Source organism: Centrocercus urophasianus, unplaced genomic scaffold, assembly GCF_019232065.1.
Source record: "Centrocercus urophasianus isolate 14NV4802_14NV808 unplaced genomic scaffold, USGS_Curo_1.0 seq_21, whole genome shotgun sequence".
NCBI classification, from domain to species: Eukaryota; Metazoa; Chordata; class Aves; order Galliformes; family Phasianidae; genus Centrocercus; species Centrocercus urophasianus.
This window is the reverse complement of record NW_024884767.1, coordinates 19759468-19785802: the sequence shown is the minus strand read 5'-3', so window position 1 is coordinate 19785802 and position 26335 is coordinate 19759468. Positions and strand designations below refer to the sequence as shown.

Below are 26335 nucleotides of genomic sequence, written 5' to 3'. Positions count from 1 at the left end.
GACCGTCATCACCGTGGTAAGAGAATGGTTTAGAAAACTGACAGGAAAGGGAAAAAAGACACAATTTTCTCCTTAGAAATAAATTCGTGGATACAGTTTTCTGTCTCCAAAGGCCTGAACATCCGTGTCATAGTCCTGTGCTTTTGTACGCTTCCTCTTTAGCTACCTCTCCTGAGTCCGTGCCTCAAAGTGGCCTTACAGAGGTGCCAGAGAAACAATGTCAACCTCAGTGCTTGGACAAAGGCTGCCTCTGAGGCTGTTTTACTCCAGAAACATCCTGTAGCAGACGTCCAGACACACTGTGGGCCTCTCTGTGAAGCTCTCATGGAACCGAAGGCTTACATGGCATTTATTATGATTTTGTGGTGCATGTGTTTCTTGCAGGGTGAAGCTGAATGCCATTTCCAAAGCCTTTCCTACGCACATCTAGCACCACCTACCGCCCCCTGCCCATTGCAAACGGAATAGTGCATTGCCTTCTTGAGGAGTTGTGTGGTGATCAAGCCGTAGCGTAGGCTGGTGAATTTCATGGCTGTAGCTGTTAACCAGCCATTTGCTAAGCTGCCTCACGCTCATTACTGGCTGTACAAAACAACCTGTGAGTGCAGCATTAGCACAGAATGTACATGTAAGTGGAGATTTACAAAGTTCCCCACAAAAATTAGCTGATTGAAAAAGCAGTTCGTTAAGAAGCATTTCTTAAAGCAAACCTCTAAAATACTGCTTCTCATGGGGTTTTAATTTTCCCTACAGCACTTGCTCATGAGCAAGTATTACTGCAACTAAGCAACGTGCCTTGTGGTCCGGAGCCCGTGTTCTTTCCTCAAAGTTCAGTAGGTGTTCTGAGTTCTCCTTACAGAAATAATCCCCGTCAGCTCCACAGAACAGACACACCTCTGCACTTTGTTGCTGCCAGCACTGCTGAAACACACCACCCACTGCCTCACTGTGCTCACGTCCACTTTGTGGTCTCCACAGATACGCAGCAAATGTTGCTGAATGTTAGCGGGTGCCATTATTTCCACATGGAAGAATTCGGTGACACACCTTTGTTTCATCTGCACCAGATGCCATTCTGTCAGACTGCCCCTCAAGTTGCATTGTAAGCCATTGCTCTCAGCTCCTGGGACTGTACGCTGTGCAATGCTGGTGGACGTAACTTCCCCAGGACACGTAAGGTGCCCTATCCTGCTGTTTGACTGCTTCTTGGTTCTATTCTGTATTCTTTCCCCTTCCATGTATTTGTTCCTTCTACACCTGAGCATCTGTCAGTGCTATCCTGGCTCTTCCTGGGCTGCTTCTTATTCTTTTGGTAGTGGAGCATGTACGGATGAAGACTGGATGGGATTCTCATCAAGGGCAGTGTTTGAGGTGACAAGGAATCCCTCCATGTTGTTTTTTTCAGTGCTGCTGGAGGCCTCAAATGTGCACGCTCTCCTCTTCAGGGTTAGTTGAGATTTCCTGTGACTCTCTGACCTGGCTGGCAGTTTAGGGATCTTCCATAGCCTCTCTTCATTTTGTTCTTCAGCTTCCTTGTGAACCTTTCAAAATGTGGTTATTCAGCTGACTTCTGAGTTTCTGCAAGTAGTACTCTCCTTAACCCCTTTGGGTAACTTGTGCCTAGGCACATTCACCCTCACAGTAGAGGAGTGCTTTCCGTTTCTCACATGTATCCTCCTGTGTTCTCATTTATTCCTATTGCCTCTTGTCCTTTCACTGAGCACAAGCAAAAAATGTTTGGTTCTGACCTCTTTGCACCCTTCTTCAGAGTGGTAAGTATAGATCCGAAGATGCATGTTTGACTCCTGCCTCACCTGCAGTGTGAATTGTGACATACTGGTGACTACAGTTATTGAACTGACTACGCTATTTAGAGGTACCTATGGTACAACTGATATACACATAGTGTCATCTAGCCACAGATTCCTTTTGCTAAGCAATCCTTAAGCTGACACGTGTGCAGGAGTCTTACAGACTAAACACAGACAGTAACTGCTCTGTACTAGTAAGGCTTCAATGAGACCACTCTGTTGAGCTAGTGATGTCACACTGATTTAGCACCAGTCTTCCATGGAAGAAGGCTAAAGAATAAATAATGTGATCAGAGGCTTAAATGGAATTGCTGAGGGACTTGTGTTTGTATCACCTAGTGATTGTGAAGCTGAGAGATTAGGTAGCAATTCTGAGGTACAGCAATATCCTCCAGTACAACTGCTTGAGAGAGACTAAGAAATTTCAGGAATATCAAGCTGAATCTAGTTAGGATAGATTTGTCAGCAGGAAAAAGATGTAAGGATGGTTGTACAGAATCATAGAATTCTTAGAATTGGACTGCACCTCTGAGGGCCATCTAGTCCAACTTCCCTGCAATGAACAGGGACATCACAGCTAGATCAAGTTGCCCAGGGCCTTATTCAGCCTCCCCTTGAAAGTCTCCAGGGGCAGGGCATCCAGCACAGCGCTAGATAACCTGTTCCAGTGCCTTACCACTCTCATTGTAAAATGATTTTTCCTTATATCTAACCTAAATCTACCCTCCCTGAGCTTGAAGCCATTTCTTCTTGTTCTGTTGCCACAGACCCTGCTAAAGAGTTTGTTTATTTCTGTTGCTTCCCTTTAGATACTGAAAGATTGCTATTATCACAGCCTTATCTTCTCCAGGCCAAACAGTCCCAGCTCTCTGAGCCTGTCCTCATAGGAGAGATGTTTCACTCCATGCATCATTTTTGTGCTCCAACAGCTCCACGTCTCTCCTGTACTGAGGGCTCCACATCTGGACACACTCCAGGTGAGGCCTCACCAGTGCAGAGCAGAGGGGCAGGATCACCTCCCTCAGCATGCTGATCATGCAACTTTTGATGCAGCCCAGAATAAAATTGGCTTTCTGGGCCACAAGGGCACATTGCCAGCTCTTGTCCAGCTTGCCATCCATCATTACCCCAGGTCTTTTTCAGCACGGTTGCTCTCAATCCTTTCATGCCCCAATTTGTATTAGTAATGGAGGTTGTCCTGAGTCAGGCACAAGACTTTGCATTTGTATTTGTTGAGCCTTATGAGGTTCACTTGGACCCACTAGTCAAGCCTGTCTAGGTACGTTTAAATGGCACCCCTTCCCTTCGGTGTATCAGCTGCACCCCACAATTTGGTGTCATCAGCAAATGTGCTGAGGGTGCACTAGACCCTGCTGTCCATGTCACTGATAAAGATATTAAAGAGTATAAGTCCCAGTGCTAACCCCTGTATGACAGCACTTGTCACCAATCTGCATACATTGAGCTATTGACCACCACTCTCTTGTCTTGATCCTGCAACCAGCATTTATCAAACATTTATCAAACAGTCCACCCGTCAAATCCATATCTTCCCAATTTGGAGACAAAGATGTTCTGTTGTTCACAGAAGTGCGCCAGCCCTCTGATCCTCTTGTGGCCTCCACTGGATACTCTCCGACAGCTCCATGTCTTTCCTGTATTCGGGGCCTCAGGCCTGGACACAGAACTGCAGATGGGGCCTTACTGGGGCAGAGCACAGGCAGTGTCATATAGGAACTCAAAGCTATGGAATTGTGAATGAAAGCAAAACATGTGTTTGAAGGGCTAAGGTAAAATTGTATGTGTGATATCTTGCATTTTGTGCAAGTTGTGCACTTGCACATGAGGGAGAAGAATTTGGCCTAGTATGTTAACTGTAAAGCTCAGCTACAATTGAAAGATCAATACACTAAGTATATATAAAGAGAGTATAAATAATTGTGAGATACCTTTCTCCACCCAATTGTTTATTTAAACCAGGAGATATCTTGTCCAACAGAAAACAAATTATAGACCTCAAGAAAAAAAAAAAAAGTGATTAAACTAATGATTCTAACACCAGGAGGAACAGGTGATCAGGTGCTTGATGTTCAATGAGTGTGCATGTGCATTTTCACATTTGCCCAGAGTTATGGTTTAACTGAGGTGTGATCATCAGTTTTTAGAAAACGGAAACAATTGTAGGTGACATGAATGAACATCCACCTGAATAGAGGCAGCAAAAGCCTGCTGTATGTTTTTGGAACCTCTGCTGTCAAAGCTTGATAGATTCTTACGTTCAGTGCATTTGTTTTTATCACAGTTATGCTTTAGTGCACTGATTGATACATATACAAAAGATATACAAAAGTTTTAAGACACAGTAAACTGCTGGCACTTCATTACGAGCAATAGCTTTACACCAATTTTCTTTATCCTTTCTGAGGCTTCTTGTTTTGGATCCTGAAAATCCAGTTTTTAATACATATGAGAACAGCAATACCAAGGATGAAGTGGCTCATGTCAAAACAGAGCTTCCTTAAGCTTCCCTTTAACAGCGTGAAAGCAAAAATGCACTGAATATTTTCACAAAAATATAGTGTAACAACCTGCTTGGAGAGCTTTCTCTGCTAATTTTACTCTCAGCTAAATGATACAATTCTCCTGACAGAAGTGTGGTCAAAGGGCTCTTGCTCTCCCAGTCTGCCACATTATCTATCGAACAGCTATTATCATTGCTTCCGAATTACCTGGACACAATTCATTCTGTTCAGAACATTAAGTCTCCCGATGCAAATTCAATCCACTGTGGTGGAAATAGCTGAGATATTCTCTCCTCAGGCTGATAAGTTCAGGCTAAAGGGCAAAAGAGGCAGCATTTCAGAGGTTTCTTATTATAAACTACAGTTGCCTTTGCTTCACAGCTCCCCTGAAAGGGTATTGCTTTCTATGAAGCTTTAAAGGACCATTTACTCAAGTGTTCCTCTGAAAGAAAGCTGTGGTTGCACGGTAAAAGGACTATACATTTTCCCAGCATGTGTTGATTTGGTGTATTGTGTTACATAAATGCAGTCTGATAGATTCTGTCCACACATAGTTACTTGCAGAAATTATGGGCATCTATGTATCTCTTGTGTCCAACATCAAAGTGATGTTTGAAATACAAGGAGGAGATAAACAATGAAGTCAGACTCTGCCTGTGCTGTGGGTAGGCAATAACATATTTCAGCATTTAACAGGAGACATAAACAGTACTGATATCCAAGGTAGGCTGGTAAGGCTACAACACAAAGTTCCTATGCAAAAGTGACTAGGTATTTGGCTGCAGTGGCAGCATTGGCACCGTCCTTTCTCACAATGGGAGGAACAGCATACAAAGCATGTAATCCAGAGGAATGTATTTGACAACAAGCAAGACGGTAAGGTTAAAATATGATAAGGAGAGACAGGAGTGGGGTAAGAAGAAAAGCTAAGTGGGAAAGTGGGCAGCACTTGTTAATGCTAAGTGAAATGTGTCCTTTCAAAGCTAACCTCTCTTTTGTGTCTTCCCATCAGCTCAAAGAATGCGGAGATCTAGAATGGGGTCTCCACTTTTCTTTGTGCTTTGAAGTACTCATTTCTGCACAAATCCTTAGAACTGAAGTAGCTACTAACACAAAAAATGAAGCTTGAATGTTGAAATCAATCCACAGGAGTGTGATTGTTTATTTCTCCATCTGATCAACAAACAAAAATCAAAGCAATCCAAGTTTTTCCATTACTATTTCTACAACCTACTGTTTTAAACAGCTTACATACTATGTTGATGGGACGCAAAATATTGCCTACATTACACAACCTAAATGCACAAGGGAATGTGTACAATCTATTGATGCAGTGTGAAAATTACTTTCACTTTATAGTTATACATATGAAATGCCCTGAAAGAAAACAAAACATTAAAAGCTAGGCAAAATTTACTCTTTCTGTTAAGAAAACATATTTTTGAGTAATAGAGCCATACAATTTTGTACAGTTTTCAAATGAGCACCTGAAAGGAGATAAAAAATGAGACTTTTCTCCAACCTTGTGTATTGCTCAAGATCTCACTTTTGTCCCTCAAGATCTCACTTTTGTCCCATCCATTTTCCATTTCACATAATCATATTTTTTCAAGACAAGAAAGCTCATGGGATTTGTTGATTTTTTACAATGAACTGAAATACTTCCTTTTTCAGTGAGCTTAAAGAATTCGAGACTTGTAAAGTCCATGCCACTATTAGTTCAAGCTGAGATGTCAGAATGCTGAAGGGGAAGCTGCACTCTTTTTTTTCCCTTGGAAATTTCACATTCAGCAGATAAGAATTAAAAAAAAAAAAAAAAAAAAAAAAAAAAAAAGGAAGAAAAAAAGAAAAAAAAGAGAAAAGATGACAAACCCACAGCTGTTGTTCTTCATTTACAATCTCACCACAGCTTTCCAAAATTCTGTGCTACTTATTTTTCTTTTCAAGCTGCTGATTGGAAGAAATGGATGTGTAGAAACTTAACAGCAAAGTTTTGTTATGATTAAGCAAGGTATTCTTTATTGGCAGTGCTGGGATAGCATCAGGTAGCTCTCCAAGTATGCTCCACCTGAATTACATATCCCTTACACTCCCAAATTCATTATCCTATCCACGCCCAATGACTGACTAACAGGTATGGCCTTATTTGGCCATCTTCAATGTCACTGTCCTTAGGGTATGTTGTTTACTTCCTCCAAATATTCCTTTTGTCCCAAAGATTACTGTGGAATGCAAAGGCAATTGGAAAAGTCTCTTCACACACAGGTAAGAAGACAAAGGAGAATGTCTTGATGCAGTCTGTCACAATTTTAGGCAAATTCTGCCTGGTATGTGTGGCTTATAAGGACTCCACTAAACAGGCGCGGTTTTGTCTGTTGTTTCTTCTGCCTTGTTAAAGCAGAACAGTCTTACAATGTATCTCTCTTTCTACAATTCTACATCCCACTTATCATCCACAACATCTAAAAGCTACTGTGGTGTTGCAAGCAAGCATTAAGAGAATACTTTGTGTAATTAATTCTTCAAATCACTGTGCTTGCTATAGCTAAGCTCTAAGGGCAGCTTGGTTCTCCCTGTATGAACATCTATACTTTACAGCTATCCCACAACTTTCCCTATACAGTACAAGAATCTTTACAGGTCACAGTTGTCTGTCCCTGCAGTAAGGCTGTGTCCCACACTGTCTAGCAGTGGTGTGCATGGTTTTGCAACATTGTTATTACTGCTGACCTATTCTCCTGTCTTTTTTATATGAGATGTGTGACACTGTTGGGTATCCATTTCTTAAGGAATGAAAATGAATTTTCCCCAGGCTGCTTTTCCTCCAACTGAACTGTGTCTCTCTCATGTAGAAATACATTATGTTTAAAGCAAATTGTACTTATGCCAAGAGATACTACTGAGGTTACTGAGTTGATTTAAACTACAGCTATGCTAAATGTCCATTCTTCTGGCAGAAATTACCAGGAAACAGAACTATGGAGACATGTGTTCAAGTTCACTGACCAGCATCTTAACACCTTCCTGCTGTCATATTCAGCTAAAATGGCATGCCGGTTATTATGAGTGTGTGACTCATCAGACTTATGCTGCCTACTTTGCTTTACAGTATCTTCTGGTAGTGGAATTGTGCTGATAGTCAGCAAGAGAAAAGGAAAGATCTTGAACCTCAGTAGGCATTTGCTGAAGTGCAAGCAAAGGTATATGAAGTCTAACTAGAAGACTTTTATCACACAGCCATACCGATGGCCAGTGAATAACTTCTGCTCATCCTTATGTTCCCATAGATTTGTGAAATCTTGTTGGCTGCAACAGAGGTAAGGCACCTTGAATCTGGACAACTTGTTTAACGCTGTAGGGTTTTTTTTGCTTGAAAGGTTCTTTATACCCTTTGAAAAACACAATGAACTTCAGCAGTAGCACCTGATAGGAGGAAACACATGCTGTGAAGAAGTCTGGGAGTAACCAAGCACCAGTGCAGGCATGAACTACCCTTTTTGTCTTTTACTGCTGGCAGTTTGTAAGTTTGTAAAGACAATTTTTATGTCTTCAACAGAGAAGATGTAGTCTTCATGTGGAAAACAAAATCCAGGTTACCATATCAAGTTCAATCTTCAGAGTACCATAAAAGCTTTTGTGCTTTGTCTCCATTTAGGTTTCACACATACTTTAGTACCAGTGCTACATCAAATGTTTCATGGCAGCTTTAGCTTGACCTGAAGAATTTTTCTAGCCACTGAAATAAAAATAATAATTAAAAAAGAAAAAAGAAAAAAAAGTGCTTTTAGATACAGAAATTAAAACATCTATGGAAAAGAAAGCTAACAACTTACATGGAGAGTATTTTTAACCTAGCCTGGCATGTTAAAACATCTTCAAATTTAGCGGTAGCCATGTAGGGCCAAGCTCATTTGATCTTCCCATGAGGAAGTGGTAACTTGATCACTGTAGATCTGACTCAGTGCTAAGCTCAGTATTTCTTTCTTTTCTTTGTAGAACCTCAGTTCATGCCCAGCTTTCCTGACTTCTTCCAGTTCCCTCAGTGCCACTTGCAGCTCTTGGGAAATAATTCCTGGAGATTCTTTCTCCTTCGTAATCCAGTCCAGGGCCATGTGACTTCTCATCTTTTCATCTAAGGAACACTGGGAGTAGTAGGAAATTACTTCCTACCATCCAGGGAAATAACAACAGACATGGAACTTAGTAACAAATCTACTTTAAATAGACAGACAAACAACAGTGAGAATCATCCAACTTTGCACAAAAATTATACAGCAATCCTCTGTAATGCTCTTTCAAAAGCTGTAGATCACTAAAAGATAGAACTAAATCTACATATGCTTATTTCTCTTGAAAAGAGCTAGCATTTTAAACAGTGAAAGTTATTCTCTTCCCTTTGGAAAACTCAAAATGTGTAATTCTTTTGTAGGTTGTAACATAATACACAACTTAATTTCACAAGTTAAAAATATTTTGAAGTTTTTCAACGTATTGCATTTTCAAGTTTTGACCCAAAATAGAAGATAAAATCTGTTAGGGTTGCAATTTATCTCAAATGAATTTTCTGCCTGTTGATAGATAAAAATGAGAAATAGTCCAAGGTTTTCTTGCAGTGATATCAAGGGACAAATACAGAAAATACACAGTATTTTAAAAATTAACTTTTCTAAATCTTGTATAAATCAAAATAAAGGACAAATACATTAACTCAGAAATTAAAAGTACTACTACTAATAGTAACTTGCGTATTTTAACCTCACACATTTAACTACTCAGTCAACTTTTTAATGGCTTGTCCTACCTGCCGGGAGCACTTTGTTTTCCGTAGGGCTTTAAGGCTTCCATTCCAATGCAGAAGCTGAAAGACAATCATCAGCTCCTGCAAAATGTGATTACACATTGAAATAATCAAAAAACACAGTACTTAACAGAAAAAAAAAAAAAAAAAAAGAGCAGATTTTATGTTTAAAGTTGATGAGACAAAGGAAAATTAATCCAAACTCCTTGTGTTAGTTATAATGAAAGTTATAATGAAAGACTTACGGGTAGCTAAAAGCTAGTGTTTCCTCTTTTGAAGCAAATAGAGTACTGTAAAATATTGATATTCTAAGTCCCTCAGTCGGAGCTTTTACTTACTTCTAGGTGACTACTACAACCTTGTTTTTAGTCATAGTGCTTGCGTATTTAGAGCTTTTTAGCTATCAGACACCAGCGTTAAAAATATGGCAAACTCTTGATCACCGTGTTGAGTATTTTATTTTCTATTTTCTGCACATTGAAGTAAGGCAGTTTAATTTACTTTCTAACTTTCATTGTGTCACGTCCCCATAATCATTGCAAAATAACATTTAATCTGGTGAAGTATCAATGATACTTAAAATTAACCTTAGATCTTGCCCCAAATCACCGTTCTGTTAGTTTTGGTAATTTCCAAACTTTGAATTGAGATAGATGACTATCACAGAAAGAATGCCATCAAATAAATTTTCACACACACACACACAAAGGAAGAGATTTGCTATCTAACTGATCACTTTTCTGATGGGATTTTTATTTCATGGCAGACATCCAGTAGCCTTAAACAAAATTGTTATCCATGTATTCGTTTTTCTTTACATGAGGTGAGGCTGTTAACCTCCAGGCATTTTGGTCTTTTTCTGAAACAAAATGGCTATTTCACAGTAAATACACAAAACAAATGCTTCACCTGAAACACAGTTTATGCAGTTTAATGGGCCAGCTGGTGCTATTAAACAAGGCTATGCACAGAAGAACTGAATGAGATCCCTGAGAGGGTTGTCATTATATCTGCTATATTGAATAGAGCTAGGTTAGATGGAATTGGATTTCTCATTGTAAAGATTTAATACTTCTAAAATTACTTGTTCCAAAACAAACATATTGCTAGCATTGCCCTATTTTGATAATATCAAGACCCTGTGGAGATTTACAGTGGGTGCTAATGGAAAGTAGGGGAATGGTAAAAGGAAAAGTAAACCTTAAGGAAGAATATATATATACATGTGTCAATCCTGACCATTGCTCATGGTAATGAGTACCTACCCTGATACTGAATCACTGCCCCAGTGTTATTGAGAGCTCCCAACACGTTACAAATTAAATTAGAGATGGAGAGAGAAAGATAAAGACTAACTTGGTAGCATACAAGGATTATTTTCATCACCAGTGATTCTCTTTCAAATGCTAACCATAAACTGGGCAGAATGAAGAGTTAATCTTAGTCTGTTTTTTCTCATGTTCATTTACTGCTTTTGATGTGACCAAAAGCATTGGCTTGTAACTGGATTTTTGGATTTAGTTTGATGATTGGTGGTCTTCTGACAAAACAGAAGATAGGACAAAAGGGTTCAGTGATAGAACTGTTAAAATTATCTACCTTACATTAGATAGAAAACGTAGAGCTTACATGGGCTGTACAAATTATTCTTCTTGTCTGGTACCTTGACAATTATTCCTACATTTCAGTCCTTTCCTTGAACCTTGGCGGCAGCCAAGAAGACTGTGGAGACCCAGACTGGCGCCCCACACACATACGAAAGGAAGGCTGCTGCCAAGAACAATGAGGGTACTCAGACAGATCCCAAACCAAGATGCTGGTGTGCAGTCCTCTGGTTGTAGTGAGTGCCAGAGCCTGGCACTACAGGCCCTTGCAGTGCTAGGTGAAGGAGGCAGAGATTATGTACGATGCGACCAGGTAAATTACTTACTCAGCTTTGTGGCCAACCTGCACGATAAGGCGGAGAGGCTGAGGAGCATTAAGGAATGTGAGAGGGAGATTGATTGCTGGTACCAAACTCTATCAGCCCCTAGATCTCAGCATCCAGATGAGGCTCTGCATGAAATAAGTAAACCCCATGCCACCTTGCAAACAGGTGATAGAGGGGAACCTACACGCAGACAGTGCTCCTGCTGCAGTGATCCCACTATCTGCTCCATCCCCCAGGAACAACGGCAAAGAATTGCGGGATGTAGGGCAATGGCATAAGGCCCCTGCTCAGTGATGCAGGTGTGCCATCCCGGTGAGTCCCCAGCCCCCCCCATTTGCCCCTGTGAAACAGTTTCAGTGCTCTTCAGGGTCAACTGGACAGTGGTGGTGATGATGGCTCTCCCCAGTTGGTGGTGCACCCCAAGTCTGACCAGTCTTTGCCTAGCATTAAAACTTCATTGACTAGGAAAAAATGACAGGTCATTGTTATTGGTGACACTCTGCTGAAGGGAACAGAAGGGCCAATATGTAGACCAAACCCTCTACACAGGGAGGTCTGCTGCCTCCCAGGAGCCTGGGTTAAAGACACGAGGAAGACACTTCCTTCCCTAGTCCAGCCCACTCATTACTATCCCTTGCTGTTGTTTCAGGTTGTTAGTGATGATTTAGGCAGAACTTCCCTAAGGACGCTGAAAAAGGATTTCAGAGCCTTGGGGAGACAGGTAAAGGGTTCAGGAGCACAAGTTGTGTTCTCCTCTATCCCTCCAGCTATAGGGAATAATGAGGGACTCGATATAATGGGCCAATGGATTAATACCTGGCTCAGAGCTTGGTGTGCCTGGCAGGGGTTTGGGTTTTTTGACCTTGGCTCTGTTTACATAAGACTGAGCCAGCTAGTGGCTGATAGGAGTAGCTTCTCCCACTGGTTGAGAGGGGTCTTTGGACAGGAGTTGGCTAGGTTCCTTCAGAGGGCTTTAAACTAGGTACGAAGGGGGGTAGGGGTGTAACTGGGGTCACTAATACAGAGCCTGAATGTAACGTTCCTGTGCTTGCAGGAGAAGGATGCGCTTGTAAGACTCCATGGTCTTGTGCCTTGGTGGAAGAGGAGGATGACTCACCCCTTTGTAGGAAGAACACAAGGGCAGGTGTGACGCTGGTGGCTGTGGAAACACCTGAGTGTGGTCATGAGGGTACCAGGGTTACTGCCACTTGCAAGGAGACCAAGCTCAGGTGTCTTTATACTAATGCATGCAGCATGGGTAATAAACAAGAGGAACTGGAGGCCGTTGTGTGTTCAGAAAGTTATGATATAGTTGCCATCACGGAAATTTGGTGGAACGACTCCCACAGCTGGAATGCAGTGATGGAGGGCTACTGGCTTTTCAAAAGAGACACGCCGGGTAGGAAAGGTGGTGGTGTAGCTCTCTATGTTAAAAAAGACTACGAATGTGTGGAAATTAATAATGTTGATGATGTTGATGTTGAGAGCATATGGATCAGAATAAAACCAAAGGCCAACAAGACTGACATTATTGTGGGAGTCTGCTACAGGCCACCCACCCAGGATGAAGAGGTGGACGAGATGCTCTATAAACAGTTGGGTGAGGTCTCTAGGTCACTCCCCCTTGTTCTGGTGGGGGACTTCAACTTCCCAGACATCTGCTGGAACAGATGACAGGGAAAGTCCTGGAGGTTCCTAAAGTGTGTGGGAGATAACTTGCTGACACAGCTGGTGAGGGAGCCGATGAGAGGAAGCAATATCCTGGACCTGCTGTTTGTTAACAGAAAAGGTCTGGCGGGGGATGTAAAGGTTGGAGACTGTCTGGGGCAAAGTGATCATGTGAGATGCTAGATTTCTGTATCCTTGTTGAACAATGGAGGGGAGTCAGCAGAACTGCCACCTTGGACTTCTGGAGGGCGGACTTCAACCTCTTTAGGACCATGTTTGAGAGGGTCCCTTGGAAGTTAGTTTTGGAGAGCGTGGGAGCCCAGGAAGTCTGGGAATATTTTAAGGAAATTGTTTTAAAGGTGCAGCACCTGACCATCCCCATGTCACGGAAGACGAGCCGATGGGCAAGGAGGCCAGGCTGGCTGAACAGAGACCTTCAGCTGAAACTCAAGAACAAAAGGAAAGTTTATGGTCTCTGGAAGAGTGGGCAAGCCTCTTATGATGATTACAGGTATGTAGTGAAGCTGTGCAGGGAGAAAATTAGAAAAGCCAAAGCGCAGTTAGAACTGAGCTTGGCCACTAAGGAAAAGGAAAACAGTAAACGCTTTTATAAACACATTAATAGCAAAAGGAAGGCTAGGGAGATTCTCCATCCCTTGTTGGATGCCGAGAGCAACCTGGTCACCAAGGACACTGAAAAGGCTGAGGTACTTAATGACTTCTTTGCCTCAGTCATTAATAGTAAGACTTGTTATTCCCTGGGAACACAGCCCCTTGCGCTGGTAGATAGGGATGGGGAACAGAATAAGCCCTTCATGATCCGTGACAAGATAGATTTGGACCTTCTGCAAAAGCTGGATGCTCACACGTCCGTGGGACCAGATGCACCCTAGAGTGCTGAGGGAGTTGACAGATGTGAATGCCAAGCCACTCTCCATCATTTTTCGGCAGTCCTGGCTAACCGGGGATGTCCCGGTGGATTGGAAACTGGCAAATGTGAAGCCCATCTTCTAAAAGGGCTGGAAAGATGATCCTGGTAGCTACAGGCCTATCAGTCTCACCTCGGTGCCCGAGAAGATTACAGAACGAATAATCTTGGGAGCCATCATGGACCAATTAAAGGTCCAACCCCAGTCAGCATGGGTTTACGAATGGTAGATCCTGTCTGACAAACCTGATTTTATTCTATGACAAGGTAATCTGCTTAGTGGATGAGGGTCAGGCTGTCGATGTGGTCTACCTGGACTTCAGTAAGGCTTTTGACACTGTCCCCCATAACATTCTCATGGAGAAGCTGGCTGCCCATGGTTTGAATGGGTGTACGCTCCACTGGGTGAAGCACTGGCTGGATGGTGGGCCCAAAGAGTCGTGGTCAATGGAGTTGGATTTAGCTGGTGGCCGGTCACGAGCGGTGTCCCCCAAGACTCAGTACTGCGGCCACTTCTGTTTAACATCTTCATTGATGAGAGGATTCAGTGCACCCTCAGTAAGTTTGCAGATGACACCAAGCTGGGAGGGAGTGCTGATCTGCCAGAGGGGAGACGGGCACTGCAGAGAGACCTGGACAGACTGGATCAATGGGTCAAGGTTAACGGCATGAGTTTCAATAGGGCCAAGTGTCGGGTCCTGCATTTTGGTCACAACAACCCCAGGCAACCCTACAGGCTTGGGGAGGTGTGGCTGGAAGGCTGCCTGATGGAAATGGACCTTGGTGTTCTGATGGACAGTTAGCTGAACATGAGCCAGCAGTGTGCCCTGGTGGCCAAGAAAGCCAATGTCATCCTGGCTTCATCAGAATGTCATCAGAAATGGTGTGGTGAGCAGGACTAGAGAAGTCATCCTGCCTCTGTACTCAGCACTGGTGAGGCCTCACCTTGAGTACTGTGTTCAGTTTTGGGCACCTCAGTACAGAAAGGACATGGAGGTACTGGAGCTGGTCCAGAGAAGGGCAACAAGGCTTGTGAAGGGCTTGGAAAATCAGCCCTATGAGGAGAGGCTGAGGGAGCTGGGGGTGTTTAGTCTGGGGAAGAGGTGGCTGAGGGGAGACCTTATTACTCTTTTCCAGTACCTGAAAGGCGCTTATAGTGAGAGCAGGGTTGGTCTCTTCTCATTGGTGACAGGTGACAAGACAAAGGGAAATGGCCTCAAGTTGCACCAAGGTAAGTTTAGGTTGCATGTTAGGAAACACTTCTTTATAGAAGGGGTGGTTAAACATTGGAATAGGCTCCTCAGGGAGGTGGTTGAGTCACCGTCCCTGGATGTGTTTAAGAGCCGTTTGGATGTGGTGCTCAGAGATATGATTTAGCAGAGAGTTGTTACAGTTAGGGTACTATGGTTAGGCTGCAGTTGGACTTGATGATCCTTGAGGTCCCTTCCAACCTGAGTAATTTTATGATTCTATGATTCTTTTATAAACTTGGCTACATTATTAGTTTTTGCTTATGCAGGAGACTGCTTGTATTACAATGAATTTTATGTACACTTGAGATGGACATAGTTAGTAGACAGAGGAAGTGGTCTTGTAAAGAAAGTAAGAGCACACAAATTAACTCTGCACAATCTCACATTTCAGACCGAGACACCAGGAGCAGTATACCTGGTGGTGTTGACCTAATGTCTTGAATACAGCTGTACTTCATTCATAGTAAGGATCATAATTTGATGGTGTGGGAAATGATGTATGATTTTTGCATAAGTAATAGAATGTTGCACCCAAGGGACATACCTCAGAACCTGTGATACAAGATAATTTTCTGTCTGTGGACAGATAAATGGAGAGTGTGGCTGGCATGTTAATTTGTGTGCGCTCCTCCCTTGGGGAGATTGTGGGGGTGAGTTAGGAATGACCAAAGATAAGGACTGTAAGACATACATCTGCACCCAGGACTCTGCAATAAGAGACAAACTTATCTGGCAAGACATATGGCAGAAGGTACTGGCCTGGTCACTATTTCATGAATTCCGCTTACTTGGAGAAACAAAGACAGATGGAATTTGTCAACTACCAAGGATTGTGCATGAAGAATGTGAACCTGGCAGCAGGGGAGGAACTCAGTGTTGAGATCTAGGAGATAGAAGAGCTTGTTTTTCTTACAGCAGGCACGCTGGCTTGCAGAATGCCGGCCACTGTAATCACGAATCAAAACTTTTTCACAAGAGATCCGGCCTCCAAAAAATTATTTGAATTATTTCTCACAATTAATGAAAATAACTTCTTTTTTTACTACATGTAAAGATTTTGTGCAAGAAAATTCATTATGTCATTATGAACAAGTACTGTTTAACCCAAGATCTGACCTAAATATTCAGTTCTTTACATCTATCTCTTTACTCATTCCCTTTTCTTTACCTCAGGAAACAAAAACAAAATAAATCAACATACAAGCCCAAAATGCAAAGTCCCCAAAGCATCTTTAAAGATGGTCGTTTCTGAAATTCCATCCCTGGATGAAGTGCATCTTGAGAGAAGAAGGCATAAGATCAGACTTCAGAATTACATAACTTTGGCCCCAGCAAGTCTCCTGAAAGTTTATCATCTTGAGTGCAGTATCTATGACATTAAGTAAATATCATAGATACTCTGACATTACCTATGACATTAAGTAAATAGGGCAGCTTTTCCCTGATGACACTTTTCTCACTCTTTGTTAGATGTGCCACTTTGAGGTGCTACTTACAGCTCAGCCAAAACATGTAGGCTTCTGGAAACATGCAGTTCAAAAAAGGCATGCTCTAGAAATATTCAGACTATTTTCCTGAATTTGTTCCCTACTTCACACATCTGAAACCTACACACAACTGCACCTTGATTGCACTCAGAAGATGAAGCAGAATGGTACTCATAACATACAGCACTTATGCCCAGTTAACTTGTGCTATTCACCAATAAAAATCAAAACCCTACAGCATATTGTAGGCAGTTGAAGTCTATACGACATCACATCAATCAATTCACACTTAGTCAAATGTAAGAAAAATAAACTCAAAAATATGTGGGTCTACTTTGGTGCCTAGATTAAATAATTGTGCATGAAGGTTTTACACATAATTTGGTAATGTAGACAGCTGTAATAAAGCATTGGAGATTTTGTTAGTAGTTCAGAATATGAGTTCTGAAGTGTTGAATCAAACTTCTTTCAACTGGAATTAATTTTTAGAAAGGTTCTGACAGAGGGCCAGAACTGGTCACCACACCTTTGAAATGACTGTCATTACAAGAATATTTGACCTTCAACATATTACGTTAGACAGTGTGTGGCAATTCATTCACTCATGTTCAGTACAGTACTTTCAGATTTTCTTTTGAATACCAGTGTAGGAAGTCAAGTGCTCACTTGTCAGGATGTACCAACCCAGTATAAGGTCAGTGATCACAGTATTTTCTCCAGTAATGTAGATTTAGTGTGACATTTTTAATTAGGATATGGAATCAAAAAGGCCATATTACCATACATGAATTTTAGGCTCAGCACTGTGCAGATAATATTTCAGGGCATGTAATCAGCTGGAAGGGACACTACTCTTTGCTAATACTGCAGACATGTTGTTGACACTTGACTTACTGTAGTGCAGTTTTGAAGTTAACCTTTGGACATTCAGATTTGATCTAAATCCAGTTTTCTCTCATGCTCTATGGTCTCAGCATGCCTCAGATGCAATGAATTCTATTTGAAATTAGTCTTTAAGTTTCTTCACTCAGAGGTGAATAATGTAGAACCCACTTCTTATACCTGAAATTCCAGCATTGTCTTTCCAATGTTTGACTCCAGCATGTAATGATAAGCTCCAATACTAGTGCTGGGGTCATCAGCATCCTTCAGGTTACCCTTTGGGAAGAAACAAGAGAATGTGATTAGAAAGGAAGTAGTTGATTTATGGTTGTATATTTTATAGTCAATAACATGTCTTAATACTGCTAACCCAAGACATTTTTAATGCCCCTCTATTTCTTTCCCCAGCAAACAATCTGGGAGCCTGTTTCTGAAAATCACAATTACCATAGAAACTACTCATTTTATCAATATTTAGTATACTATCTGATTGTGAAATGGGAGTGCTGAAGTGCTTAGTGACACACTGATTGCTGAAAGGAGGAAACACGTGGGATTAACCAGAAGCGCTTTAGTATTTGATTTGCAGTAAGCAGTTAGCACTCAAAAGGCTTCCTTAGCTAATACCCCCATGGTCTTCCTACTGACATTTCTCAAATCACTCTCCTGCTGATACATTTTTAGTCAGTTTAACTGATGTACTTCCTTGTAGGTCTTGTAGGTATGATTTTCACATTACCTTCTTAAGAGCTCCTCTGTATCTATCCACACAGCCACTAGACTGATTATTTGTGTGCAGTTTTTCTGTCTTGGTGCTTGCTACAGCTCAGATACTTTGCAAAATATCTCAACACTGTAATGCAGAGGAAATAAGACCCTTGCCTGTGCCCAGCAGAAAAGGAGAAGGATGATTTATAGAGCAGGAGAAAGTTCCAGGAAAACAATTTTACAGAGCTCATTAAATGCTTTGAGATATTTTCTAACCATACCCCCCGTTCCCTACCCCCCCCCTTCCCCCCCCCCCCCAAAAAAAAAAAAAAAAAAAAAAAAAAATTGCTATTGTAAAGAAGATGGAGAAAAATGCAATCTGGAATTATCAATTTCTTTATAAAAAGGAAAATTATATAGGCAAAGTTATTTGATCTGGAGCTCTAACAAAATCTTTCAGGTGTAAGAATGGAAAGAAATATGACCTGAGAAAGGCAAGAAGGGGAAGCAATTTTTTATTGTTCTGCCCAGACTTATTTATCTCTTCTAAGTCAAAAAGATATAATACTCTCCAGCTTCAATATAAATTGACTGTAATGGGACTATAATGACAGACTAGAGTTTTGAAGCAAGTTTTGGCTTATGAACTGGAGCAGTACCCCCTGAGCACTTCTAAAATAAACTGGCAGTGGTTAGTAGCTCAGCAGCATACAATAATTTTATGTCAAGACCTGCTTCTCTTTACCTAATCTTTGCTGTCCCAGTGCACTATCAATGGGAGAGTCTACCTCCTGATCTCTGTGTGGTGTTCATCCATCTGAAGTCATAATTGCTTGAGATGAATCAACAAAACGTTCCTTCAGTTAAATCAATTCTGTCTAGTTCCAGGTATTTAAGAAACACTTACTCCTAGTTCAACAAACCTGACAGTGCAGGTTTTGCATCTCATAAAGTGTACACATAGTAATGAGTACACTCAATAAAGCGCAGCTATGGGCATGCTAATAATACGATCCATAGTTTTATATTCACTTTTTCAGTAGAATTCAAAAGCTGCATTAATTACCCAGATACAGGAAGGGGCTGACTTTCGTCACTTTCATAGAATCACAGAATGATAGAATGGCCAGGGTTGAAAATGATCACACTGATCATCTAGTTTCAACCCCACTGCTATGTGCAGGGCCACCAACCACCAGATCAGGCTGCCCAGAGTCACATCCTGCCTGAATGCTTCCAGGGATGGGGCGTCCACAACTTCCCTGGGCAACCTGTAAGCTCCTTTTTAGGGGAAAACCTAGAAAAAGGAACGTGAGATAATTTTGGACAGATTCCTTTGCATAACCCCAGGTGTTCAATGGCAACTTCAGAAAGTTAAACAGATTTCTACCCAATATGGTTCCACTGAACTGAAAGAAAATTTATGGCTTTTGAATGTTGTAGCGTTAACACAATGCTGTTGAAATATTTATGCTGGCTTTTAAATATCCCTAAGGAAATCCAGGCAGAACTCTGTGAAGCATATAACCTTTTAGCTCAAAAATTTCCATAAAAGTGATAAATTACTGAAGTCAAAAACTCCCTTTAAATTTCATACACAAATAAACCATGTTCTATTTTTCCTCACTTTTATGGATTTTTGTCCCTCTGTAATGTATAAAATTCTCAGTACTGTAAAAGAAAACCATTCTTTCATCTATAAAACAGATACAGACTAGACCTTTTTATGCTCATCTGTTTCTACATCCCTTCCCAAATATATCCTGTAAGGGAGTATACTCAGCAGGACAGCACTACAGATTATCTAAAAAGAAATCCAGAAGAAAATAGTGATATTTCCAAAATTTAAAAAATCTCTTCCACACTTCTTATCAGAAATATCTTTTGCTAGCAGAAAAGAAATTCAATTAAACTTTCCTTAACTCACAATACATGTCTTTTAGCAAAGCAGTACTTTCATTCCTAAGGATTTAGAGCATTCTGAAATGATATTTGCTATGTAGTAGTGTTCTGAACTATAAATATTTTATCTAGGTATAAACTAAAAAAAAATAAAAAAATTTAAAAATTGCAGTGAGCTTTAAGGACTAACACAGCTTTAAAAAACTGATGCTTTAATTCCTAATTTAGTAATTTTAATAAAATCAATAATCTTTATTACTACAAAGGTGAAAAAACAGTAAGACCTTGACTTTTGTCAACTGGTGGAAAATCTACTGGCAGAGAATCATAATCTTGTATCTTCTATTCGTTAATACCATTCACGTGTGCTCTTTTTGCTCACTGATAGTTAGCAGGCATTTTATCTACAAGATCATATGATTCCCCCCTGATTTTTTTGACTTACACTTGTTGAAGAAACAGCCTCCTGAATACTTTCCATGATGAATTCCTTCGTGATTCTGCGGCAGGGCAATTCATTGAAGAGAGAGTTGATCAGAGCCACTTTTGCAGCATCTCGCCTTGCCTCTGCTCTGCTTAAGCAGCTCTGTAAAAGCACATAAGCAGTTTTACAGGTCTCACATGAAACCTTTATTTCCCACTGCATTTCTTACGTGCGTTTTTTTGCCTCTCAAAGTAAATGAGAGTTAAAATATATTATTTATACTATTAATAATTGCTTTTATCATAAAATCTGACTTCTGAGAACCAACATTTTAATTGGGAAGTAGCTTTGCCAGAAATCTTCATAAAAATTACTGGTTTAAGTAAACATTAATTTATCAAAATTCTTTAACTTTTGTAACCCTCAATTGGATTTTTTAATAGTTACTGCAAAACATTAATTTGCTGCTTAGCATACTTTCTAGCAACAGCCAAGCTGGGAGTGAATTAAGTTTACAAAATATTTTGCAGTGAAAATGCATCCTAAATCTTTTTTTTTTTTTTTTCTTCAAAATCAACCATAATTTAACATCCAGAAGTAGAGTGACACCTCTGATTTCCCAGTGATGCTATCCCATGCCTCTTTTGAACCAAATATTCTACGAATTTTGTGGAGACTCTGGACAGTGGAAAGGAGGAACTTGAAAATAAAGTTGTTTGCCCTGCTTTGCTGCATAGCTGCATGAACTTCCAGTGCTGACATCTGCTGTCCTCTCACAGCTAACAGAGGGTCTACTCTGTGCGTTTACTTTGGCCTTCAGAAGTTTCAGTTGAAGACTACTTATCTGGTCTTGTAATAGAGCATGAAAATTTCTTAGCTCTCAGCAAGCAAAAAATGCTCTCATATTTTTAATAAAATCAGGATTTTACTCACTTTGGAGGCAATGGAGATTCCTAAACATGAGCTGTATGGCATGACCTGGACAAAATGTTATGCTTCTAGTTTTGTCTAAACACAGGAAACTTACCTTATCTTGCCTCCCATGTTACATACGTCACCAGGGCTCACCCACATTCCCCACATCAAGCTCAGGATTTTAACCTTATCACAGCTTTTACAAGACACAGTCGTATGCCACAGACAGTGAAAAGTAGAGACGAAAGCACCAGCCATGCTTGAGCTTCAGCAACTACAGGGAATGGAATGTATGAATGGAGTCCATATGATCTTAGAAGATGAACTGCACCCCAAGCTTTTGAGAAGGCTTAAAAAAATGCCTTGAAAGATTTATGTCAACCTGCCTGAATGGTGAAACTCTTTTCAGATCTCAAATCTGGCTAACAGCATGGCAATCAAGATAGAGACAGAGAGCAGATGTTCTGTGCACTACCTGCTGAATCAGCTATGGCCATTCAGTGATGCTACAATGAAAAGCAATCATCCTCAAACTTTGATTTGTCCGTTCTTTTGGCTCTGCCTCTGAACCTCACAGTAATTTATAAGGAATGGTATGAGAATAATATTAGATTTTACTGTAATAATAATTATATAAAAAATACTAGTCTTTCTAAACAACTAATTGACATATGATTTCCACTCTCTTAATACAGAATGAAGTGTTACGAATACAACCAAGTCAGTGCATCACTGTGTTCCTCTCCTACATTTTGCACAGAGTGAAATGTCAGGGCAAGTCAGAACCTGCCAGGGCTTACCAAGAACAAAGCCATCTTAATAGAGACTTGCTGAATAAAATTTCACTAGACACGAAGGAAGACCAAATTTTAAAATTGCCTGAGTACATTTCAGATAGCAAGAAACATTAACATATTTAGAATTTCAACATCTAATTTTCTTCATGGCGAGTACGCTGTGCCGCACTTGAGGAATTTATCTTACATTAACTGGTACATTAGCTAGTCATTCATCTTGGTTTGCAATGTCTGATATGACAGAATGATCGCTTGTGGTCCCTTCCAACCCCTGTCATTCTGCCACTCTGTGAAATGCATACTTTCCGTGTTCGTTTACAGCAGCATCTGCAGATTCTTCCATGGTCTTTTTTATTTCCTTCTCCAGGCCTAAAGCTATTCAGTATCTGGCACAATTGGTTTAACTCTACCAGGTTGTTTCTATGCATTTTGATAACAAGTGCAAATACGCTGGGAGACTTCTAAGTAATATAGTAACTGGTTGTGATCAAGAAAACTGCTGATTTTTGACGTGCAATGAAAATGGAAGCATAGTTCTCTGAAACAAGTAATTTTCATTAAAATATGTAAATAAATTACAAAATGCTTAACTTTTAATCAGGAAGAACATTTTTCATTATAAAAACCAATTTACCCTACCTTTTAAAAAGCCATTTTAAATAATTTTTTTCTTCCAAAAAATGTGATTTTTAGTATGAAATTAAGTTTGTATTTCATTTCAGTTTTTCCTGTCATGCTCTTTCAGAAGCTGGGGTCTTTATGAAAATGTAAAATATCTAACCCTTTTACATCCCTTTCAAGCTGCTCAGGTCAAATGTTTCAACACTGTGTATTTTTCCTTCATTATGTTTAAAGATTCTTTTGCAAGTTGCATGTGATTTTGTTCTGTAAAATTCTAAGAACTTAGATTTCTATGTGCTTTCAGCAATAAATGTTATAATCTAAACCAAGCCAAACAATTTGGATTTAAACCATCTTTGTGCAGATGAAATCCAGTTAAAATGAGAGATAAAAGAAAACCATTCATTTTTAAGTAATACCAGCAAAGCAGCAGATCAAAGAGTCTTTATATATTTATAAGCAAATGGTTAGTTTTGAAAGATCAAGAGATTTACAAATCTGGAAGAAGGGAGAGATTCTTAACATTTAACTAAATATAATGGAAGCCATAAAAACTTGAACATAAATGGAAATCATATTTTAAAGTGTTGACATATGACTTTTCTCTGTGATGTTTTTTCCCTTTATTTTTTTCCTCCCAATCTTGAAAAAATGACTAAAACGGCACAATCTTGATGTAGTTTCTCAAAAGACAAAGGTATTAATTAAGGGTATAGGATCTTTGTCTCTGGTTTACAGAGAAGTCTGGTATTACATGAAGTTGAATTTGTGTTGGGAATTGCAGCAGAGGTCTCTGACGGTCATTGAGTGGGATAGAGAGGGCAATGTCTGCTGCACTGTAGTGGTGCAATATACCGTGGAATACTGGTAGCCACGTCCTCTCTTCAACATGCTGCATTTCAGCAGTTTTGATGTTTGTAGCTGGAAAAGGTAACAAAGCTGTACTCTTCGTCCCCAGAGGAAAGAGGAGGTGTTGATCCAAGGCACAGTGAAGAAGGTTCATCCTGCTCTTACAGACATGCTGGAAACAGGGAAAGTAAACCTTAGCTCTTTATCTTAGAGATGATAGCTCTTTGTTCTCAGTAGGTTAAACTGTCGGAAAAGCACAGACATTTCATTATAGCCTGTTTCTACTTGCTGAGAATGGCTTGAAAGCAGCCCTGAGGAGAAGGATTTGAGGGTGTCAGTTGATGAGATTCAACATGAGTCAGCAAAGTGTGCTTGCAGCCCAGAAGGCTGACTGTATTCTGGCTTGCATCAAGAGGAGCGTGGGTAATTCTGTCCCTCAACTCTGCTCACTGAGACCCCATTGTGCTGTGTCCAGTTCTGGTGCCCCCAACACAAGGACATGAAGGGTGCAAAGGACGGCCACAAAGATGATCAGAGGTTGGAGCACCTTCCTGCGAGGACAGTAAGAGGGCTGCGTTCTTCAGCCTGGAGAAGACTCCAGGTGGACCTTTATAGCGGCCTTTCTGTACCTGAAGGGGGCCTACAAGAAAACTGGGGAGGAGCTTTTTATAAGGGCATGTAGAGACAGGACAAGGAGAAATAGTTTTAAACTGGAAGAGGACAGATTTAGACTTGTTATTAGAAAGAAATTCCTTACTTTGAAGGTGGAACAGGTTGCCCAGAGAGGTTGTGGATGCCTCCTCCTTGGTAGCATTCAAGGCCAGGTTGCATGGAGCTCTGAGCAGCCTGGTCTAGTGGGAGGTGTCCCTGCCTATAGCAGGGGTTTGAAACTAGGTGTCTTATAGGTCCATTCCAACCCAAACCATTTTACGATTCTTTGGTTACAAATTTTTGATACCATCTAACTGCTCTGTTTTGCTCCATAATCGCTGTATAGTACACAACTATATACAACCTAGAAACATCTACTGTAAGATCAGAGAGTACTGATGTTTTTGATTTTAAACAGTTGACTTCTGGCCCTTGTGAAAATGCTTAACAAGGATTGAACTGAGTCTTTAAGCTAGTAACGTCACATGGACTGAAGAAAACAGAGGAAATATTTAACTAATTATCCACTTTTATAAATATATATTCTAGAGAAGGCTGTAACCTGGAGCTGGAGTGGGAAACTGGTGCTTTATGCAATTACCAAGCCTCTTTGTTGCCCAGCTTTATTTTGTCTTCTATCAATATACCAAGAAGCAACGTTCCCATTGTTCACCCTGCCTCATAACGAGTCAGACAGAATTTGTGCTGTGTATTGAGTGCTGAATATTGAAGGAAATAACTTGTGCTCTTTTTACTTCTAGTAAAATTAGTACCTGTAGTACTAATTTAAAACTTGTAGCAGTTTTGATAGTATTAATATTGTTGTGACCACAGTAGTCTATGGCGTAACTAAGAGAATATTCACTAGATAGTGACTTTCTATTTAATCAATTAAACTTTTATTGGAGTGGGAAAAAAAGTTTTTATTTCATATACATGTTTATGTTGTAGTACTACAGATTCAAAACATTCTAATGCACTCAAAATCTGATAATCGTTTTTTGCTCCCAGCGATATTATATTGTCTAATAAGAGATATTACCATTTCTTATAAAGCATACTTTGACTAACAGTAGCAAGGAAACGCCAGCATGTATATGAGCAAATAATAACTTGATATTTGAATTGTCAATTCAGGGATTTTTCAGTGCTTCTATCCTTGGTTAGCTACAAACACATTGTTCAAGTGAAGAGATCATCATTGTTGTAGATGATCTCACTTAGAAAGATAAAAGCCGGGATTGACTTGCAAGCACTTTTCACTGCATTTATAAAATCAAAGTATTCTACATATTTCCTTTCTGGAATTAAAAACAAAAACATCTGCTAAAGCCAGGAGCAGTTTCATGCCTGAGTTCAGCAAGAGGGGAAACAAGAAGCTGATCAGATGGGCCTTATGTTGGTCCCTTTATCATAACTGAAAATTATTGCAATTTACAGGGTCAGTCATGGCTTGTGATTCCAGAACAAAAATGGAAAAGAAGGTGTTTAAAATGCTTAAGTAAATTAATAGGTTTTTGGACTGTGAAGTGCCATGAAGTATATCACGTAACACATACCTGCGTGTCTTTAGACAGGAGAAAGGATTATTTGTGAGAAGAATTGTGCAGAGACATTTGTAGTGTTTTACTGTGCTGTGTTACTTGCTGTTATTTAGTGATGTAAATACAACTACAAAGTTCTAAGCAATGTGAAAATGGAGAGCCTTTATAACTATAAATTAAGACATTGGCAATTAATTAATATATTGTTGTAATGGTATTTACCTGAAAGCATGAACAGAACCAATCTCTTAATGTCCCAAAAGCACATAATGCAACATTCAGTTTCCAAACTGTTATTTTGTTCTGTTCAGCAGAGAGGCTAAAGTACTGTAATCCGAAAGACATGTGCATGTCATTCAAATTGGTTAAAATACTTCAATTAACAGCAGTTATGTCTGGTTCTAGATCCTAATGGATTACATCTACACATTACACACTAATGAACAAGCATTTTGTGATATTGAGGTGCTTTTGTACTGGCCCTTACAGAGAGGACAGATTGGTGGTAAGCATCAGACAGTTATTAGGGATATGTACACAGGCTGGCCATAGAGTAACAAACAGCATTGTCTTTGCAATTAGTTTTTAGTGACTTCTTCCTTGCCTTTTCTGAAAAAAAAAAAAAAAAAAAAAAAAAAAAAAAAA

The 26335-nt window shown here is 40.2% G+C and overlaps 1 protein-coding gene across 1 annotated transcript in view; it reads right to left on the bottom strand.

The window, feature by feature from the left end:
- Positions 1 to 8214: 8214 nt before the first annotated feature.
- The window catches only part of LIX1 (limb and CNS expressed 1), a 33433-nt gene continuing 15312 nt past the window's right edge, over positions 8215 to 26335 (bottom strand). Inside the window, exons 3-6 of the mRNA XM_042822996.1 lie at positions 20335 to 20475; positions 17460 to 17555; positions 9135 to 9212; positions 8215 to 8499 (exon numbers count right to left, since the gene is read on the bottom strand). Of these exons, the coding sequence (XP_042678930.1) occupies positions 8215 to 8499; positions 9135 to 9212; positions 17460 to 17555; positions 20335 to 20475 (600 nt within the window). The remainder of the gene's footprint in view (positions 8500 to 9134; positions 9213 to 17459; positions 17556 to 20334; positions 20476 to 26335) is intronic.